Source organism: Bombina bombina, chromosome 5 (assembly GCF_027579735.1).
Source record: "Bombina bombina isolate aBomBom1 chromosome 5, aBomBom1.pri, whole genome shotgun sequence".
NCBI classification, from domain to species: domain Eukaryota; kingdom Metazoa; phylum Chordata; class Amphibia; order Anura; family Bombinatoridae; genus Bombina; species Bombina bombina.
The window spans coordinates 3,638,020-3,659,210 of NC_069503.1; the positions used below are offsets into that span (position 1 = coordinate 3,638,020).

A 21,191-nucleotide genomic window follows, 5' to 3' on the forward strand; every position below is an offset into this window, starting at 1 on the left:
GTTTAGGCTAGGTTTTTTTTTATTTTGGGGGGGGCTTTTTAATTTTGATAGGGCTATTAGATTAGGTGTAATTAGTTTAAATATCTTGTAATTTGTTTTTTATTTTGTGTAATTTAGTGTTTGTTTTTGTAATTTAGGTAATTTATTTAATTTAGGTAATTGTATTTAATTTAGGTCATTTATTTAATTGTAGTGTAGTGATAGGTGTTAGTGTAAGACAGGTTAGGTTTTATTTTACAGGTAAATTTGTATTTATTTTAGCTAGGTAGTTATTAAATAGTTAATAACTATTTAGTAACTATTGTACCTAGTTAAAATAAATAAAAAGTTGCCTGTAAAATAAAAATAAACCCTAAGCTAGATACAATGTAACTATTAGTTATATTGTAGCTAGCTTAGGGTTTATTTTACAGGTATTTAGTTTTAAATAGAAATTATTTAGTTAATGATAGGAATTTTTAGTTAGATTTTTTTTAATTATATTTAAGTTAGGGGGTGTTAGGGTTAGACTTAGGTTTAGGGTTTAATAAATTTAATATAGTGGCGGCGACATTGGGGGCGGCAGATTAGGGGTTAATAAATGTAGGTAGGTGGCTGCGATGTTGGGGACGGCAGATTAGGGGTTAATAATATTTAACTAGTGTTTACGAGGTGGGAGTGTGGCGGTTTAGGGGTTAATATGTTTATTATAGTGGCGGCGATGTCGGGAGCGGCAGATTAGGGGTTAATAATTTTATTTCAGTGTTTGTGATGCGGAAGGGCCTTGGTTTAGGTAGTTTATGGGTGTTAGTGTACTTTTTAGCACTTTAGTTATGAGTTTTATGCTACAGCTCTGTACTGTAAAACTCATAACTACTGACTTTAGAATGCGTTAGGAATATTGCGGGATAGGCTGTACCGGCACAATGGAAGTCCCATTGTAATACCGGCGCAATGGAAGTCCCATTGAAAAACGACTATACGCAAATTGCGTAAGTTGATTTGCGGTAAGGCCAAAAAAGTGTGTGGGACAGCTGTACCTACAAGACTCGTAATAGCAGCGGTAGTGAAAAAGCAGCGTTATGAGCCTTAACGCTGCTTTTTTACTCATACCGCAAGACTCGTAATCTAGCCGATAGTGTTTTTAATTTTTCGTGATTTTCGTGTTAATTATTTTTGGTCAACTTAGATTTTTAAATTTTTTGTAGGATTTGTTTTTTTTAGTTGTAATTTAGATATTTTAATTGGTAGTTTTTTTATTTTATTAGAATAGTAATGTTAGGTTAATTTATAGTTTAAGTTTAGGTTTATTTTTATTTCACAGGTAAGTTTTTATTTATTTAAATAGAGTTATATTGTAATTTTAATTTAAAGTTAGGGGGTGTTAGGTTTAGGGGTTAATAGTTTAATTTAGTGTTTTGCGATGTGGGAGACCAGCGGTTTAGGGGTTAATAGGTTTATTTAGTGGTGGAGATGTGGCAGGCCAGGTGTTTAGGGGTTAATAACTTTATTTAGTGGCAGCGGAATAGGGGTTAATAACTTTATTAGAGTGGCGGCGATGTCGGGTGCGGAGGAATAAGGGTTCATATATTTAAATATTGTTGGCGATGTGGATGGTCGGCAGATTAGGGATTAATAACTTTATTTAATAGTCGATATGTGGGTGGGCGGCAGATTAGGGGTTAATAAGTTTAATATAGTGTTTGCGATACAGGAGGGTGGCGGTTTAAGAGTTAATAGGTAGTTTATGGGTGTTAGAGTACTTTGTAACAGTTTAGTTATGAGTTTTGTGAAACATTTTTGTTACACAAAATCCATAACTACTGCTCTCAGATGGCGGTATGGATCGTGTTGGTATAGGCCTCACCACACAACCTGTAATATCGGTGCTATCGAAATCCCACGCAAAAACGTAATTTGTTTGAGTGCGGGATTGACGTTACGTTATAAGCTAAAATGCTTGCGGTATAGCTATACCGACACAACTCCCAATAGTGCGTTACTGCTTTTACGCTGAAATTGTCATTTTTTTCAGCGTTAAAAGCCGCAACGCAAATCTCGTAATCTAGGTGTATGTCTTAAAGAAATGAATACAAGTTTTTAAAAGTAGCTACATGTTTATTAAATGCCCCCCAGTACAGAAAGCAAACATTGGATGAAGGAGTTAGATACAGCTTAACCTCTAAACAAATTGAATAAAATGACTCTGGTGTAACAATTCAATATTAATAATGAAAATCAAAAATACAAAAAGGTTATAATTACCTTATATGTTGAATATTATAATGGGTGACACTTTATTTGACACACACCATCTGTTACAATATACATTTCTACAAGAATTTCACCTACAATGATTTAATACAAAAAGTCCATAATATTACAATGTACTAAATTCACTAACACGAGATAACGTAGAATACAGATAATGAATTTAGGAGAAAGCTTGATTGTGATGACATATGGAGGCCTATCTATCAAGCTGTCAACCTAAAATACGCCGGAATTCCGCATCGTAATTGTTGTGAGATTGATCTGACCTAGTTATCAAAGCCTACAGACCGGCAAATGTTGAATCCCGTCTGGATGAAGACTTCTTGCCACCTGGATGAGGACTTTTCCGGCTGGATGAAGATGGAAGAGGCCGACCGGATGAAGACTTCTTGCCGCCTGGATGAGGACTTCTCCGGCTGGATGAAGATGGAAGAGGCCGACCAGATGAAGACTTCTTGCCGCCTGGATGAGGACTTCTCCGGCTGGATGAAGATGGAAGAGGCCGACCGGATGAAGACTTCTTGCCGCCTGGATGAGGACTTCTCCGGCTGGATGAAGATGGAAGAGGCCGACCGGATGAAGACTTCTTGCCGCCTGGATGAGGACTTCTCCGGCTGGATGAAGATGGAAGAGGCCGACCAGATGAAGACTTCTTGCCGCCTGGATGAGGACTTCTCCGGCTGGATGAAGATGGAAGAGGCCGACCGGATGAAGACTTCTTGCCGCCTGGATGAGGACTTCTCCGGGTGGATGGATCCCTCAAGCGGGACATCAAGAACTGTAAGTGGATCGTCAGGTGTTAGGTTTTTTTAAGGGTTTTTTGGGTGGGTTTTATTTTTAGATTACGGTCTGGGCATGTAAAAGAGCTAAATGCCCTTTTCAGGGCAATGGGTATCTTAGGTTGATTTTAGATGGGGGTTTTTATTTGGCGGGGGGTTGGTTGGTTGGGTGGTGGGTTTAACTGTTGGGGGGTGTTTGTATTTTTTTTGCAATGTAAAAGAGCTGTTATCTTTGGGGCAATGCCCCACAAAAGGCCCTTTTAAGGGCCATTGGTAGTTTATTTTAGGCTAGGGGGGGTTTATATATGGGGGGGGGGGGCCTTTTTTATTTTGATAGGGCTATTAGATTAGGTGGAATTCTTTTTTATTTTTGATCATTTGGTTTTTTATTTTTCGGAATTTAGTGTTTATTTTTTTTTGTAACTTAATGTTTGTTCTATTCTGTAATTTAGTACTTTTAATATTGTTTAATTGTATATTTAAATAATTTGAGTAGGATCAGGTTTCTTTAATATGTAATTTAGTTTTTTTAATTGGTAGTTTAATTTAATTGTAGTATAATAGTTTGGGTAGGTTAATTAACCCCTTAATGACCACAGCACTTTTCCATTTTCTGTCCGTTTGGGACCAAGGCTATTTTTACATTTTTGCGGTGTTTGTGTTTAGCTGTAATTTTCATCTTACTCATTTACTGTACCCACACATATTATATACCGTTTTTCTCGCCATTAAATGGACTTTCTAAAGATACCATTGTTTTCATCATATCTTATAATTTACTATAAAAAAATTTATAAAATATGAAGAAAAAATGGAAAAAACACACTTTTTCTAACTATGACCCCCAAAATCTGTTACACATCTACAACCACCAAAAAAAAACCATGCTAAATAGTTTATAAATTTTGTCCTGAGTTTAGAAATACCCAATGTTTACACGTTCTTTGCTTTTTTTGTAAGTTATAGGGCCATAAATACAAGTAGCACTTTGCTATTTCCAAACCATTATTTTTCAAAATTAGCGCTAGTTACATTGGAACACTGATATCTTTCAGGAATCTCTGAATATCCATTGACATGTATATATTTTTTTTTAGTAGACATCCCAAAGTATTCATCTAGGCCCATTTTGGTATATTTCATGCCACCATTTCACCGCCAAATGCGATTAAATACAAAAAATCGTTCACTTTTTTACAAATTTTTTCACAAACTTTTGGTTTCTCACTGAAATTATTTACAAACAGCTTGTGCAATTATGGCTTAAATGGTTGTAAATTCTTCTCTGGGATCCCCTTTGTTCAGAAATAGCAGACATATATGGCTTTGGCGTTGCTTTTTAGTAATTAGAAGGCTGCTAAATGCCACTGCGCACTACACGTGTATTATGCCCAGCAGTGAAGGGGTTAATTATGGAGCATGTAGGGAGCTTTTAGGGATAATTTTAGCTTTAGTGTAGTGTAGTAGACAACCCCAAGTATTGATCTAGGCCAATTTTGGTATATTTCATGCCACCATTTCACCGCCAAATGCGATCAAATTAAAAAAAAAACGTAAAATTTTTCACAATTTTAGGTTTCTCACTGAAATCATTTACAAACAGCTTGTGCAATTATGGCACAAATGGTTGTAAATGCTTGTCTGGGATCCCCTTTGTTCAGAAATAGCAGACATATATGGCTTCGGTGTTGCTTTTTGGTAATTAGAAGGCCGCCAAATGCCGCTGCATTTCACACGTGTATTATGGCTAGCAGTGAAGGGGTTAATTATGTAGCTTGTAGGGAGCTTGCAGGGTTAATTTTAGCTTTAGTGTAGAGCTCAGCCTCCCACCTGAAACATGAGACCCCCTGATCCCTCCCAAACAGCTCTCTTCCCTCCCCCACCCCACAATTGTCCCCGCCATCTTAAGTACTGGCAGAAACTCTGCCAGTACTAAAATAAAAGCTATATTTGGGCTTTTTTTGTGTTTTTTTATAGCATATTTACATATGCTGCTGTGTAGGAGCCCCCAGCCTCACTGATCCCCCACCAAAGAGCTCTCTAACCCTCCCCCTCTGCCTTAATGGGCGCCATCTTGGGTACTGGCAGCTGTCTGCCAGTACCCAGTTTAGTGAAAAAATGTGCCCTTTTTTAAAAAAAAAACCTTTTCTGTAGTGTAGCTTCCCCCCCCCCCAAGATCAACCCCCCACCCCTTCCAGATCTCTTAGCTGTTTATTTACAGCTTTCAAAAATGTTTTATTTTTTTACTTTTGCAAGTTTATTTTTCTGTAGTGTAGCGGTTCCCTCCCGCTCCCGCCTCGTGCACGCGGCCGCCCGCCCCCCCCCCGTGCACGTGCGCGCTCCTGTGCGCGCTCCCGCCCCTCCCGCCCCCGATCCCGCCCCCCTCCAGTCCACTCGGCACATCGATGGCCGCCCACCCGCCTCCCAGACTTGCTCCCACCCACCAACGATATCGGCCACCGATGTCCGGTGCAGAGAGGGCCACAGAGTGGCTCTCTCTGCATCGGATGGCCAAGGGGGGTTATTGCAGGATGCCTCGATATCGAGGCATCACTGCAATAACCGGAAAGCAGCTGGAAGCGAGCAGGATCGCTTCCAGCTGCTTTCCAGACCAAGGACGTACGCCACACGTCCTCGGTCATTAACTGTCTTTTTTTTGAGGACGTGTGGCGTACGTCCTTGGTCGTTAAGGGGTTAATAGTTTAAAATAGTTTATTTGAATTCTACAGGTAAGTTTTAATTTATATTAAGATAGGGATGTTGTAATTTTAATTTAAAGTTAGGGGGTTGTTAGGTTTAGGGGTTAATAGGTTTAGTTAGTGGTAGTGATGTGGGAGGCCAGAGGTTTAGGGGTTAATAACTTTATTTAGGTTGTGGCGATGTCGGGGAGCGGTGGGATAGGGGTTAAACATTTTAGTCTAGTGGCAGCGTTTAGTGACAGGGTATAAATAAAGTTGGGAAAAACTGAATAGATGCGAGATCGATGACTGTTAGTTAACAACAGTCCGATGCTCATCTCCCCGTATTTGGTTCGCGTCTTTTTTCATAAATAAGGAGAGCGTATTGAGATACGCGACCGCGATTAGGCGAGCGTATTGATGCCGGCGAATGCAACATAGTTGACAGCTTGATAGCTATCCCCCATGGAGCTGCATTTTAAAAAGTATTGGAGAAACTGTTTAGTTAATTCTATTTACATAAGGAGGTGTAAGTAAGAAGCGTGTGCTGTCAAAATCGTGGTGTATTTCAATAACATATGACAGCGTCAAAACTGCTATTATCTTCAACTGCGCATGTGCACATGTCCTTGGCCGCTACATTTTTTCTTTCATGCTTCAGATAGAGCATCAGTTTTAAGCAACGTTCTAATTTACTCCTATTATCAATTTTTCAATTCTTGGGGGCCAAATTATCCGCTGCTCCATAACTTGTGCGCTGCCTCTAAGGCTGCAGTCTTCAATCCGGCCGATCCTCTACGATTGGGCTGATTGACACCCCCTGCTAGCGGTCGATTGGCCGCGAATCTGCAGGGGGCGCATTGCACAAGCAGTTCACCAAAACTGCTTGTGCAATGATAAATTTATCGATGTGCGGCGGACATGATACGCTACATCGTATCATGTCCGCTCACACTTTGGTAAATTGGCCCCTTGGTATCTTTATTTGAAAAAGCAGGAATGTTAGCTTAAGGGCCGGCTCATTTTTGATTCAGCACCTAGGTAGCGCTTGCTGATTGTAAGAATATAACCATACTGACTCCCTTTTGTATCTATACAGCCATTCTGAACTAGCACTGAACTGTTGTTTGTTTCAAGCTCAGTTTGCTGAAATCTTTTCTTATCTCGTTGCTAACGGTAACCACGCAGCTGCTAGCATCACCACATTTCTTTGTTATCTTGTTCGAAGGACGAATGTCTACAGTTTGTTTTGTCTTCCAGGGCAATAGTGGTAAAGTGATGTGGTATCCCGGCCCTGGGAGAGCCTCTATCACTGATTGGTGGCTAAATGTAGCCACCAATCAGCAAGCCCTACCCAGGTGCTGAACCAAAAATGGGCTGGCTTACATTTCTGCTTTTATAAATAAAGATACCAAGAGAACGGAAAAAAAATGATAATAGGAGTAAATTAGAAAGTCGCTTAAAATTGCTGCTCTAACTGAATCATGAAAGAAAAAAAATGTGGGTTTAGTGTCCCTTTAAGATGGAAATGCAAGGACTAAATTTTCCTCCCTCATCGAGATTTGCTACCTCCATGTGCACATGCCTGTCATTACATACTCGCATTACACACATTATTTTCAAACGTATGCGGAGTGCGAGTGCATTATTCTGAGCATGCGCTCATCAAGTTAGTAAATCTCGACGAGGGAGCAAATTTCAGCGGAACACCGGCTTCTACTCCTCATCTTTCAAATAATAAACCGCGCACTTTGTGATGTCACTACAGACGTCACACGGACGAAGACGATTCACGAAGAGGAATACTATGTGAAGGTGTAAAACGCCCATTACATATAAGGTGAAAAGACGGTTGACTCTTATTCGGCTAGTACTGTATTACCATTTTTAACTGATCTTAGTTTTTCAGCTCACTTTCCGCGGGAGAAGCCCCTAAAGGGACACTGAAACCAAATGGGATTCAGATAGAGCATGACATTTTAAGCAACTTAAAAACTTCTATTATCATTTTTTCTTCGTTCTCTTGCTATCTTTATTTGAAAAAGAAGGCATCTGAGCTAAGGAGCCAGCCAATTTTTGGTTCAGACCCTGGACAGCACTTGTTTATAGGTGGATGAATTTATCCACCAATCAGCAAGAACAACCCAGGTTGTTCACTAAAAATGGGCCGGCATCTAAACTTACATTCTTGCTTTTCAAATAAAGATACCAAGAGAATGAAGACAATTTGATAATAGGAGTAAATTAGAAAGTTGCTTAAAATTTCATGCTCTATCTGAATCACGAAAGCAACAATTTGGGTTCAGTGTCCCTTTAAGATTGGTTGGAAGTTTATGAATAAGGAGTACACCAATTTTATATATCTTGATCTTGATAAAAAAATTGTCTTGAGAACCAACTATAAAGTTTTTGGAATATAATGTAATTTGTACACATTGGGGGATAGTTATCAACGTGTCAACTTTCCTGCCTTCGCCGGCCCAATACGCCCGCCTAAGCTCGCCTACCATCGCCGCCACGGACCTGAAAAAATTTGCCTAAGTTATCAATAAATCTGTCAAAAAGCCGCGCACCAAGTACGGGGCGATGAGCAGCGGACTGTGATAGTTATCACTCATCCGATCTCGCTGCTCTTCGGCTTTTTTACAGCTTTATTGCTAGCCTGTCACTAAGCACCCACACTAACTACACTGTTCTACCCCCTATACCGGCGCCCCCGGAGCCCCCCGCAACTAAATAAAGTTATTAACCCCTAAACTGCCGCTCCTAATCTGATAGAATCCTATCAGCCAATCGGAATTGAAGGGACGCCATCTTGGATGACGTCCCTTAAAGGAGCCTTCATTCGTCGGTAGTCCATCGGGAAAGAAGGATGTTCCGCGTCGGCGGGATGAAGATGGATCCTGAAGAAAGAAGATTGAAGACCCCGCTTGGAAGATGACATCGCCCGGATAGAAGACTTCTTCAGCGCCGCTTGGAAGATGACATCGCCCGGATGGAAGATTTCTTCAGCGCCGCCTGGAGGATCACTTCATCGGATGGAAGATTTCTTCAGCGCCCCTTGGAGGATCACTTCTGCCGCTCCGGATCTCCTCTTCAGTTCCATCGGTGGTTCGGCTGAGTGAAGACGACTCAAGGTAGGATGATCTTCAGGGGATTAGTGTTAGGTTATTTTAAGGGGGGTTTGGGTTAGATTAGGGGTATGTGGGTGGTGGGTTTTAATGTTGGGGGGGGTTGTTGGGGGGGTTGTATTTTTCTTTTACAGGCAAAAGAGCAGTTTTCTTTGGGGCACGCCCCGCAAAAGGCCCTTTTAAGGGCTGGTAAGGTAAAAGAGCTTTGAACTTTTTTAATGTAGAATAGGGTAGGTTTTGGGGGGCTTTGTTATTTTATTAGGGGGCTTTGATTAGGTGTAATTAGCTTAAAATTGTTGTAATATTTTTTAAATGTTTGTAACCTATTTTTTTATTTTTTGTAACTTAGCTTTTTTTATTTTTTGTACTTTAGTTAGTTTATGTAATTGTATTTAATTGTAGTTATTTGTAGCTAATTTATTTAATTAATTTAATGATAGTGTAGTGTTAGGTTTAATTGTAACTTAGGTTAGGATTTATTTTACAGGTAATTTTGTATTTCTTTTAGCTAGGTAGTTATTAAATAGTTAATAACTATTTAATAACTATTCTAACTAGCTAAAATAAATACAAAGTTACCTGTAAAATAAATATAAATCCTAAAATAGCTACAATGTAATTATTAATTATATTGTAGCTATCTTAGGGTTTATTTTACAGGTAAGTATTTAGTTTTAAATATAAATAATTTATTAAAGTATAGTGTAGTGTTAGGTGTAATTGTAACTTAGGTTAGTTTTTATTTTACAGGTAAATTTCTCTTTATTTTAGCTAGGTAGCTATTAAATAGTTAATAACTATTTAATAGCTATTGTACCTAGTTAAAATAAATTGAAAGTTGCCTGTAAAATAAAAATAAATCCTAAGATAGCTATAATATAATTATTATTTATATTGTAGCTATATTAGGGTTTATTTTAAAGGTAAGTATTTAGTTTTAAATAGTATTAATTTAGTTAATAAGATAAATATTATTTAGATTTATTTAATTAATATTTAAATTTTGGGGGTGTTAGGGTTAATGTTAGACTTAGGTTTAGGGGTTAATAAATTTATTACAGTGGCGGCGGTGTACTGGGGGGCAGGATAGGGGCTAATAAATGTATTATAGGTGGCGACGGTGTAGGGGGGCAGATTAGGGGTTAATAAGTTTAATATAGGTTGCGGCAGGGTCCGGGAGCGGCGGTTTAGGGGTTAAACTATTTATTTAGTTGCGGCGAGGTGCGGGATCGGCAGGATAGGGGTTAATAACTTTATTATAGAGGGCGGCGGTATAGGGGGGGCAGGATAGGGGTTACTAGGTATAATGTAGGTTGCGGCGGTGTCCGGGAGCGGCGGTTTAGGGGTTAATACATTTATTATAGTTGCGGCGGGGTCAGGGAGTGGCGGTTTAGGGGTTAATATGTATAGAGTAGCTTGCGGTGGGGTCCGGGAGCGGCGGTTTAGGGGGTAATAACTTTATTTAGTTGCGGCGGTGTAGGGGGGCAGATTAGGGGTGTTTAGACTCGGGGTACATGTTAGGGTGTTAGGTGCAGACAGCTCCCATAGGAATCAATGGGATGTCTGGCAGCAGCAAACTTGTACTTTTGCTATGGTCAGACTCCTATGGGATCCGCCGCCTCCAGGGCGGCGGTTTGAAAACCAGGTACGCTGGGCCGGAAAAGTGCCGAGCGTACCTGCTAGTTTTTTGATAACTTGCAAAAGTAGTCAGATTGTGCCGCACTTGTGTGCGGAACATCTGGAGTGACGTAAGCATCGATCTGTGTCGGACTGAGTCCGGCGGATCGAAGCTTACGTCACAAAATTCTACTTTTGCCGGTCTCTAGCCTTTGATAACTAAGGCGAATCAGCCTCGCCACAAATACGCTGCGGAATTCCAGAGTATTTGAGGTTGACGGCTTGATAACTACCCCCCATAGTATCTGCTTTTTAGTGCTGTCACATTTAAAACACATTCACCTAGATTACGAGTTTTGAGCGCTATAGGGAAATTAACAAATGCAATAAAAGTGACGTTATTTAACCCCCTATAGCGCAGCCATTACAAGTTTTAAAAAAAACGGCTTGTGCGGGCGATATGGTGCTTTTAAGCTCCATACCGCACCAAAAACAAGCGCTGTTTTGACGTGCTCGTGCACGATTTCCCCATAGACATCAATGGGGAGAGCGGGATGAAAAGCTCCGTAATGCAACCTCAATTATGTCTATGGGGAAAAAGAAAATACTGTTTAAACCTAACACCCCTAATCTGCCGCCCCCGACAACGCTGACACCTATCTACAGTTATTAACCCCTAATCTGCCGCTCCCGATATCGCAGCCACTATACTAAAGTTATTAACCCCTATTCTGCCACACCCCAACATCGCCACCACTATATTAAAGTTATTAACCCCTATTCCGCCGCTCCCCGACATCACCACAACTAAATAAAGCTATTAACCCCTAAACCTCTGGGCTCCTACATCACTACCACTAAATAAACCTATTAACCCCTAAACCACCAGCCCCCCACATCGCAACAACCAAAATTAAACTATTAACCCCTAAACCTACCCCTAACCATAAACCTAAACCTAACCCGAACGTAACCCTAACCTTAAAACCCCCTAACTTTAACATAATTAAAAAAGAGCTAAATTAAAGGGACAGTAAACCTTTAACTCTAGTTCACATTAAATTAAAATATTCAAGTTAATATATTGATTATTCTTACTATGCAGAGCAAAAACGCAGTGGAAGCGTTTAAAAAAGTATTTTATACCCAAATAACACATCTTCTGTCCGCCTACGAATTTGAGTATTTTTTTCAATACTTACCGTCATAGCCCCTGCAGCCAACAGTGGAGCGAACGTCCGTCTTCTGCAATTTTGACAGCGCGTTCCCTCTCCACGTGCGCATGCGCATTACATCTCAGTCTTCAGCCGTATACACAGAATCTCAATGCTTCGTCGTGCATTGAGATTCTGTGTATCTGAATGAGCGGTGAGTCACTCCTATTGACAAACGAGCAACTCCATTACTTTATCGAAAAAGAAGATAATGTTTTATTAACTACTTTTTGAAAATTTTAATTTTAATTTCATAAGGTATTAGAAAAATAAATTGACATTACAACAACCTTAGGACAACATTTTTAGAATCTAAATACATTTATATGTAATAAATAAACTTACTAATTAAACTATTTTATTTATATTTGCTCGTTATAGTCTAGGGGGTAATTTAACACTCAATAGATTAGTTCTATTTAGTAGCATATAAGCAGTAAATCACAATGCGGTTAGCATCACGATCCACTGCTTATATTGTCATGTCAGTGGCTGAACCTTGCATGCGCAACAGAAGTGTAAATGCGCGCTCCGGATCAGAAAATGGGCGTATTGAAAGTAATGATTGATGGAACGGCCCTGCAGCGATGTCGGTGAAAAAAATATCTGCGGCTACATGGGCGGATAGTGGATATTGAAAGAGGTAATTATTTGAACCGGTTTTAAAACGCTTCCGTAGCGCTTATACTCTGCAAACTAAGTTCAAATCGTTATGATTTTAATGATTAACATTAATATTGTAATAGAGGGGTTAAGATTTACAGTCCCTTTAAAGTTACAATTATGAGCTAAATAATTCCTATTTAAAACTAAATACTTACCTGTGAAATAAAACCTAAACTAGCTACACTATAACTAATAGTTACATTGTAGTTAGCTTAGGTTTTATTTTTATTTCACAGTAAGTTTGTATTTATTTTAACTAGATAGACTAGTTAGTAAATAGTTATTAACTATTTACTAACTACCTAGTTAAAATAAATACAAACTTACTGTGAAATAAAACCTAACCTGTCTTACACTAAAACCTAAAATTACAAAAAATAAAAAACCCACCCCAAAACAAAAAAGCCTAATCTAGAATAAACTACCAAAAAAACTAACACCCCCTAAAAAAATACATTACACAAAATAACAAACAAATTATCAAAACTAATAAAATTATTCCTATTCTAATACCCATTAAAAAAACACCCCAAAATAAAAAACCTAATCTAGAATAAACTACCAATGGCCCTTAAAAGGTCCTTTTGTAGGGCTTTGCCCTAAAGAAATCAGCTCTCTTTATGAAAAAAAAATTACAAAGACCCACTAACATTACAAACCCCCACATCCCCAAACCCACAAAATAAAAAAAATATCTAAAAAAAACCTAGGGCATTTAGCTCTTTTAAATGCCCAAACCCTAAACTAAAAAAAAAAAAAACACCCAAAAAACCCTTGAAAAGACACTAACCACTAATCCTATTAGCTGTGCAAATCAGCCAATAGGATTTAAGTAGCTCTCATTTTATTGGCTGATTCATCATCCAATAGAATTAGAGCTGCTTAAATCCTATTGGCTGATTTGAACAGCCAATAGATTTTAGCAGCTCTAATTCCTATTCGCTGATTCAAATCTTTCAGCAAATAGAAATGCAAGGGATGCCATCTTGGATCGGGTACCTTGCATTAAAGATTCAGTGTACGTTGGCGACCATATGAAGAGGATGCCTTCACGCCGGATCTCTTCAAGATGGACCCGCTCCGTGTCGCCGGGATCAAGATAGAAGATGACGCCTGGATGAAGATTGAAGAGGCCGTCTGGATGAAGACTTCTCGTTGCTTGGATGAGGACTTTGCCACCGGGATGAATATTGAAGAGGCCGTCTGGATGAAGACTTCTCCGCTGGAATGAAGATCGTTCAAGCGGGACTTCAAAAACTGTAAGTGGATCTTCGGGGATTAATGATAGGATTTTTTTTAGAGTTTTTTGGGTGGGTTTTTATTTTAGATTAGGGTTTGGGCATGTAAAATAGCTGAATGCCCTTTTAAGGGCAATACCCATCCAAATGCCCTTTTCAGGACAATGGGTAGCTTTGGTTTTTGTTTTTTTATTTTGGGGGTTGGCTGGGTGGTAGGTTTTACTGTTGGGGGGGTCTTTGTATTTTTGTACAGGTAAAAAAGCTGTTTAACTTAGGGCAATGCCCTACAAAAGGCCCTTTTAAGAGCTGTTGGTAGTTTATTGTAGGCTAGGTTTTTTTTTATTTTGGGTGCACTTTTTTATTTTGATAGGGCTATTAGATTAGGTGTAATTCTTTTTTATTTTATATAATTTCATTTGTTATTTTTCGTACTTTAGTGTTTGTTTTTGTAATTTAGTCTTTTTTATTTTTTGTAATTAGATAGTTTTTAATTTTTAGAGTAGTGTTAGGATTTTTTTAATGTGTAGTTTAGTTTAATTTAATTGGTAGCTAGTTTAATTTTAGTTTAGTTATATTAGTTTAATTGTTAGTTTAAACTTAGTTCTTTTGATTTGACAGGTAAATTTTAATTTAAATTAAGGTGAGGAAATTGTAATTTTAATATAAAGTTAGGAGGGCGTTAGGTTTAGGGGTTACTAGTTTAATTTGGTTTATTGCGATGTGGGGGCTTTTGGTTTAGGGGTTAATACTTTAATTTAGTAAATTTCGTTGTGGGGGCTTGCGGTTTATGAGTTAATAGGTCTATTATAGTGGCGGCGGTGTAGGGCTTAATAATTTTAGTATAGTGAGGGTGATGTGGGCAGGTGGCAGATTAGGGGTTATTTATATTTAAATAGTGTTTGTGATACGGGACGGCGGCGGTTTAGAGGTTAATAAGTTTATTATAGTGGTGACGATGTCGGGGAGCGGCAGATTAGGGTTTAATAAATTGATTACAGTGTTTGCGATGCGGAAAGGGCCTCGGTTTAGGGATTAATAGGTAAAATATATAAATGAGGGTGAGAGTAGGTAATATTGCTCAAATATTGTACTGGTGCCACCCTTTAAAAAGTATAGACATTAAATTCGTATAGAGAGACTAAAGTTTCAGAGCATATATAAATACTCTGAAAAAAGCAAGGGTAAAAATAGGCACACAGACAGCTCCTTTATAAAAAATATTTTTTTCATTTATTTAGATTTCCCATATCACGTCAGTGAAATATAATTTGAGCTTTGCCACACCACATAAGGTGAACAATATATACAAAATGAATAAACACCACAAAGTGTAGGTAAAACACAAAAACTGGGACCTGAATTGACTAAAGCATACGTATGCTACCCAGATCTAAAATAATGTGTAGCAAAATATGTGTGTTGTGGTAATTTATCTATAACAATCTAGTTGCAAAATACATTCAAACATGCTAAATGTTGCAGGAATCCTCGAAATACATGTAGCAAGCAAACAACAGATGTATGGATAAAGTCCACAAATATAGATATGGAGCAAGGATAAGCAAATTTGATAGTAATCTGGATCAAAAACAGTGGTTTTGGAAACGGATAAGCACTTATCTTAAGCGTGTAATTCCTAAGCGCTTCTAGAACCCAAATACTCTCCGTATAACGCTATCACAGCGTGTGACGTCACTAGAGGACGGGCGGTGAAATTGTCAAGTCTCTCTGATTGGTAGAATAGGTAGGAGTGTATCCACAGGTCTCCGGTGAGTATCCGCTCGCCACCAATGAAAGAACCAGGCTTCCACTAGGTATGATGGGCGTTGTTAACTAGTAATGAAAGAGCCAGGCTTTCTTACTAAAACCGGACAAATCTTTATACCAAGATGTACCTCAAAAATAGGTAGTTTATGCGTGATTAGTGTACTTTGTAGCAGTTAAGTTATGAGTGTTACGTTACATATTTGTAGCATAAAACTCATAACTACTGACTTTAGATGGCGTTACATATCTTGTCGTTTATAGGCTGTAACGCCGTTTTTTTTAGCCAGAACGCAAAACTCGTAATACCAGCACTATGGGAATCCCATGAAAAAACGTAATTTTTACGAGTGCGGGACTGACGTTGCGTTACAGGCTAAAAGGCTTACAGTACAGCTATACCAACAAGACTCGTAATGGCTGTGGTGCTGTTTAAACGCTGAAATTATCATATTTTCAGCGTTAAAAGACGAATGCACAGACTTGTAATCTAGCTGATTGTTTCCTCTAAATAGCTCAAGCACAGGGCTAATGTGGTGGATTACACATAGTGGTTTTTGTGATTTATATCCTTACGGTCATAGAATATACGTTTATTGGGAATATACAGTTAAGCCATTACTGATATGGAGCAGTACTACCTGAGTGACAGTGAGCCAGACCTCTATAAACTCCAGCGTGCCTTGTGAACATCATTTAGAGGTTGAGCCTTCACCGATATGGAGCAGTACTACCTAAGTGACAGTGAGCAGGACCTCTATGAACTCCAGCCTGCCTTGTGAACATCATTTAGAGGTTGAGCCATCACTGATATGGAGCAGTGCTACCTGAGTGATAGTGAGACGGACCTCTATGAACTCCAGCCTTTCTTGTGAACATCATTTGGAGGTTGAGCCATCACTGATATGGAGCAGTACTACCTGAGTGACAGTGAGCCGGACCTTTATGAACTCCAGCCTTTCTTGTGAACATCATTTGGAGGTTGAGCCATCACTTATATGGAGCAGTATTACCTAAGTGACAGTGAGCTGGACCTCTATGAACTCCAGCCTGCCTTGTGAACATCATTTAGAGGTTGAGCCATCACTGATATGGAGCAGTACTACCTGTGTAACAGTGAGCTGGACCTCTATGAACTCCGGCCTGCCTTGTAAACATCATTTAGAGGTTGAGCCATCAATGATATGGAGCAGTGCTACCTGAGTGACAGTGAGCTGGACCTCTATGAACTCCAGCTGGCCTTGTGAACATCATTTAGAGGTTGAGCCATTACTGATATAGAGCAGTACTACCTGAGTGACAGTGAGCCGGACCTTTATGAACTCCAGCCGGCCTTGTGAACATCATTTGGAGGTTGAGCCATCACTGATATGAAGCAGTACTACCTAAGTGACAGTGAGCAGGACCTCTATGAACTCCAGCCGGCCTTGTGAACATCATTTGGAGGTTGAGCCATCACTGATATGGAGCAGTACTACCTAAGTGACAGTGAGCAGGACCTCTATGAACTCCAGCCGGCCTTGTGAACATCATTTAGAGGTTGAGCCATCACTGATATGGAGCAGTACTACCTAAGTGACAGTGAGCAGGACCTCTATGAACTCCAGCCGGCCTTGTGAACATCATTTGGAGGTTGAGCCATCACTGATATGGAGCAGTACTACCTAAGTGACAGTGAGCAGGACCTCTATGAACTCCAGCCGGCCTTGTGAACATCATTTGGAGGTTGAGCCATCACTGATATGGAGCAGTACTACCTGAGTGACAGTGAGCAGGACCTCTATGAACTCCAGCCGGCCTTGTGAACATCATTTGGAGGTTGAGCCATCACTGATATGGAGCAGTACTACCTAAGTGACAGTGAGCAGGACCTCTATGAACTCCAGCCGGCCTTGTAAACATCATTTGGAGGTTGAGCCATCACTGATATGGAGCAGTACTACCTAAGTGACAGTGACCAGGACCGCTATGAACTCCAGCCGGCCTTGCAAACATCATTTAGAGGTTGAGCCATCACTGATATGGAGCAGTACTACCTAAGTGACAGTGAGCAGGACCTCTATGAACTCCAGCCGGCCTTGTGAACATCATTTGGAGGTTGAGCCATCACTGATATGGAGCAGTTCTACCTAAGTGACAGTGAGCAGGACCTCTATGAACTCCAGCCGGCCTTGTGAACATCATTTGGAGGTTGAGCCATCACTGATATGGAGCAGTACTACCTAAGTGACAGTGAGCAGGACCTCTATGAACTCCAGCCGGCCTTGTGAACATCATTTGGAGGTTGAGCCATCACTGATATGGAGCAGTACTACCTAAGTGACAGTGAGCAGGACCTCTATGAACTCCAGCCGGCCTTGTGAACATCATTTAGAGGTTGAGCCATCACTGATATGGAGCAGTACTACCTGAGTGACAGTGAGCTGGACCTCTATGAACTCCAGCCTGCCTTGTGAACATCATTTAGAGATTGAGACATCACTGATATGGAGCAGTACTACCTGAGTGACAGTGAGCTGGACCTCTATGAACTCCAGCTATCTTTTTGTGAGTATCTAAGTGTATATATATATATATCAGAAACAAGGCACTCCAATGATAAAGGTGAACACATCTTTTATTGGCAAAAGTAAAAGCAAAAAGGTAAAAAGTAAAAGCAAAAAGGTAAGCGGTAGCCCTATAAAAACAACCAGGACTAGAGGGGAAGCCAAGACCCACTAGTACACCAGATAATCACAACATATGTTCACTAGGGAACCTTTGGGTTTAAATTCTAAAATGGATGTCAACCTTTTCATAAAGAGTTAAGAAGTAAACAGCACATTATTTAGAAACAATTATTATTAGAAGATATTTAGATTGTATTCACTATGAAATGAATTCTATATATACTGTATCTCATTTAGCTGTATATTGTTTTTCTATTATATGTATTTATGTATTTGCTGTCATTCCTCTTTAAGCAGTAATAGTTGGTTTCATCAGGGACACATGGGGTTAAGTTAATTATGTGAACATATGTTGTGATTGGTTCTTTACACCTATATACTAAGGTCTTCCTTCCCCCAGTTCCCTATCAGTGAACAAGTTCATTAGCAGCATGAAACGCGTCTGATGTACTAGGTTTCCCTTCTTGTCCTGGCTGTTTTTATAGGGACACCGCTTACCTTTTTGTTTTTACTTTTTACCTTTTTGTTTTTACTTTTTACCTTTTTGTTTTTACTTTCTACCTTTTTATTTTTACTTTCTACCTTTTTATTTTTACTTTTTACCTTTTTGTTTTTACTTTTTACCTTTTTGTTTTTACTTTTTACCTTTTTATTTTTACTTTTTACCTTTTTGTTTTTACTTTTTACCTTTTTAATTTTACTTTTTACCTTTTTGTTTTTACTTTTTACCTTTTTGTTTTTACTTTTGCCACTAAAGGATTTTTTTCACTTTTAACATTGGAGGGCCAGGATATCCTTGTTTCTGCTATCAAATACTCACGTCTCAACAGGGATGTGTTCCCTATGTGCACCCTAACTGGTCTTTGTCCGTCATGTGATAGCGCAGAAGACCACCACGGTAGGTCTAGCTGGAGCGTCCTGCCCGCTCCTGTGTGTTTGTTTTATAGATATATTATCCTTGTTATGATAAAACACCATTGCCACACCCTCTTCTTGTGTTTCCGCTTTAATTAGTAAATCTAAATAATATTTTACATGAAGCCCCTGTGTAATACTAGGACCCATTTGCAGTTGCCAATGAAAGTATTTAACCTTGGTTATGTGCATCATGGGAGTGGGAAGTGTAATGTACAACATGCATTCTGTATATAAGAACATGACAGTATCAGGGCACAACATGACTGTACTCTCCCTCCCCCAGGGCTGTGTGACGTTGGGAGTGCAGGATAATTACCTACAGATGAAGACCATGAGAGGAGGAGAGGATTCCGATCTGGAATATTTGGGTAGTTTGGGTAGAAGAGGTAAGGGGTATTATTGGGGAAAGTCTGGTAGGTAGTTTATTGCTCATGGGGCATATTTTGCCCTCAGAAACTTGTTCTGAAACCCTGATCCAGAATCACACCACCAGCTAGCGCAGTTCCTCTATTTTAATCCTCTTTCCTCAAATACGTTAGTCCCTGAGTTAAAACCATTCTTTAGCGCTTTGAGACTTAGGGGCCATATGTAAGGATATTGATTGGATGACACAAAGGAAAAAAAACAAAAAAAGAGCCCTCTACACAAGTAAAAATGAACAATATACACTTAGTGGTGTGCTATTTATTGCTCCCACGCGTGCATTTACTCAGCTAGAAGTAAGCTTTTTGCGCATGTCGGGTAGTGCTCGTATTACAAGTTGAAAGTAAAAAGTTTTAGCACTAGCTCAAACCAGATGCACGCAAAAAGCTAAACTTTGAATATCGCAACCGTGTTAAATATTACCCCATAGACTTCAATAGACTAAGAAAAGTGTGTGGGGGGGGGGAAACAACAAGTGGTGCAAACCCAATCGCATTTACTCAACTGCGCTAACCAGACATGAAATATGAATATTTCCCATTCCAATGTTCTTACATAACAGAATATGTTCTATTTACTCATTAAATACATATTTTTATGTATATCTGAAGGTATTTTGGTACAATATATATCTATACCTATATATATAGATGATTATATATAGGTTTTATATATATATATATATATATATATATATATATATATATATATACATATGGAAATCAGGAGACAGCACTCAGTGGTCTTGACAATACTGGATTAATTCAGTTACGTTTCGGGGAATACACCCCTTCATCAGACCCGTCTGATGAAGGGGTGTATTCCCCGAAACGTCACTGAATAAATCCAGTATTGTCAAGACCAGTGAGTGCTGTCTCCTGATTTCCATATTCTACACCATATTCTAGCAACCTGGCATTTGGAACTAAAGTGTTAGTGAGAGTGCACCTTCCAATATCTGCTGTATATATATATATATATATATATATACATATATATATATATATATGAATATATATTTAATAAATACATAGAACATATTCTGCTATGTGCAGAATATTGGAATGTGCAATATTTACAGCAAATAATTTGTGTGTGTGTTTATATGTGTCTATATACTGTATATATCTGTAAATACATAAATACACATATAAATACATATACTGTATATATTTGTAAATACATAAATACACATAAATACATATACTGTATATATTTGTAAATACATAAATACACATATAAATACATATACTGTATATATTTGTAAATACATAAATACACATAAATACATATACTGTATATATTTGTAAATACATAAATACACATATAAATACATATACTGTATATATTTGTAAATACATAAATACACATATAAATACATATACTGTATATATCTGTAAATACATAAATACATATACTGTATATATCTGTAAATACATAAATACACATATAAATACATATACTGTATATATCTATAAATACACATATAAATACATATACTGTATATATCTGTAAATACATAAATACACATATAAATACATATACTGTATATATCTATAAATACACATATAAATACATATACTGTATATATCTGTAAATACATAAATACACATATAAATACATATACTGTATATATCTGTAAATACATAAATACATATACTGTATATATCTGTAAATATATAAATACACATATAAATACATATACTGTATATATCTGTAAATACATAAATACACATATAAATACATATACTGTATATATCTGTAAATACATAAATACACATATAAATACATATATAGACATGTAGAAGAGAGAAAGAAACTGGACTGTACCCAGCGCTAAG

At 38.4% G+C, this 21,191-nt stretch overlaps 1 protein-coding gene across 1 annotated transcript in view; it reads left to right on the top strand.

Moving 5' to 3' along the window:
* LOC128659665 (acid-sensing ion channel 1C-like) overlaps window positions 1-21,191 on the top strand; it is a 193,171-nt gene that overhangs the window by 166,664 nt on the left and 5,316 nt on the right. Inside the window, exon 5 of the mRNA XM_053713234.1 lies at window positions 19,211-19,313. Within this exon, the coding sequence (XP_053569209.1) occupies window positions 19,211-19,313 (103 nt within the window). The remainder of the gene's footprint in view (window positions 1-19,210; window positions 19,314-21,191) is intronic.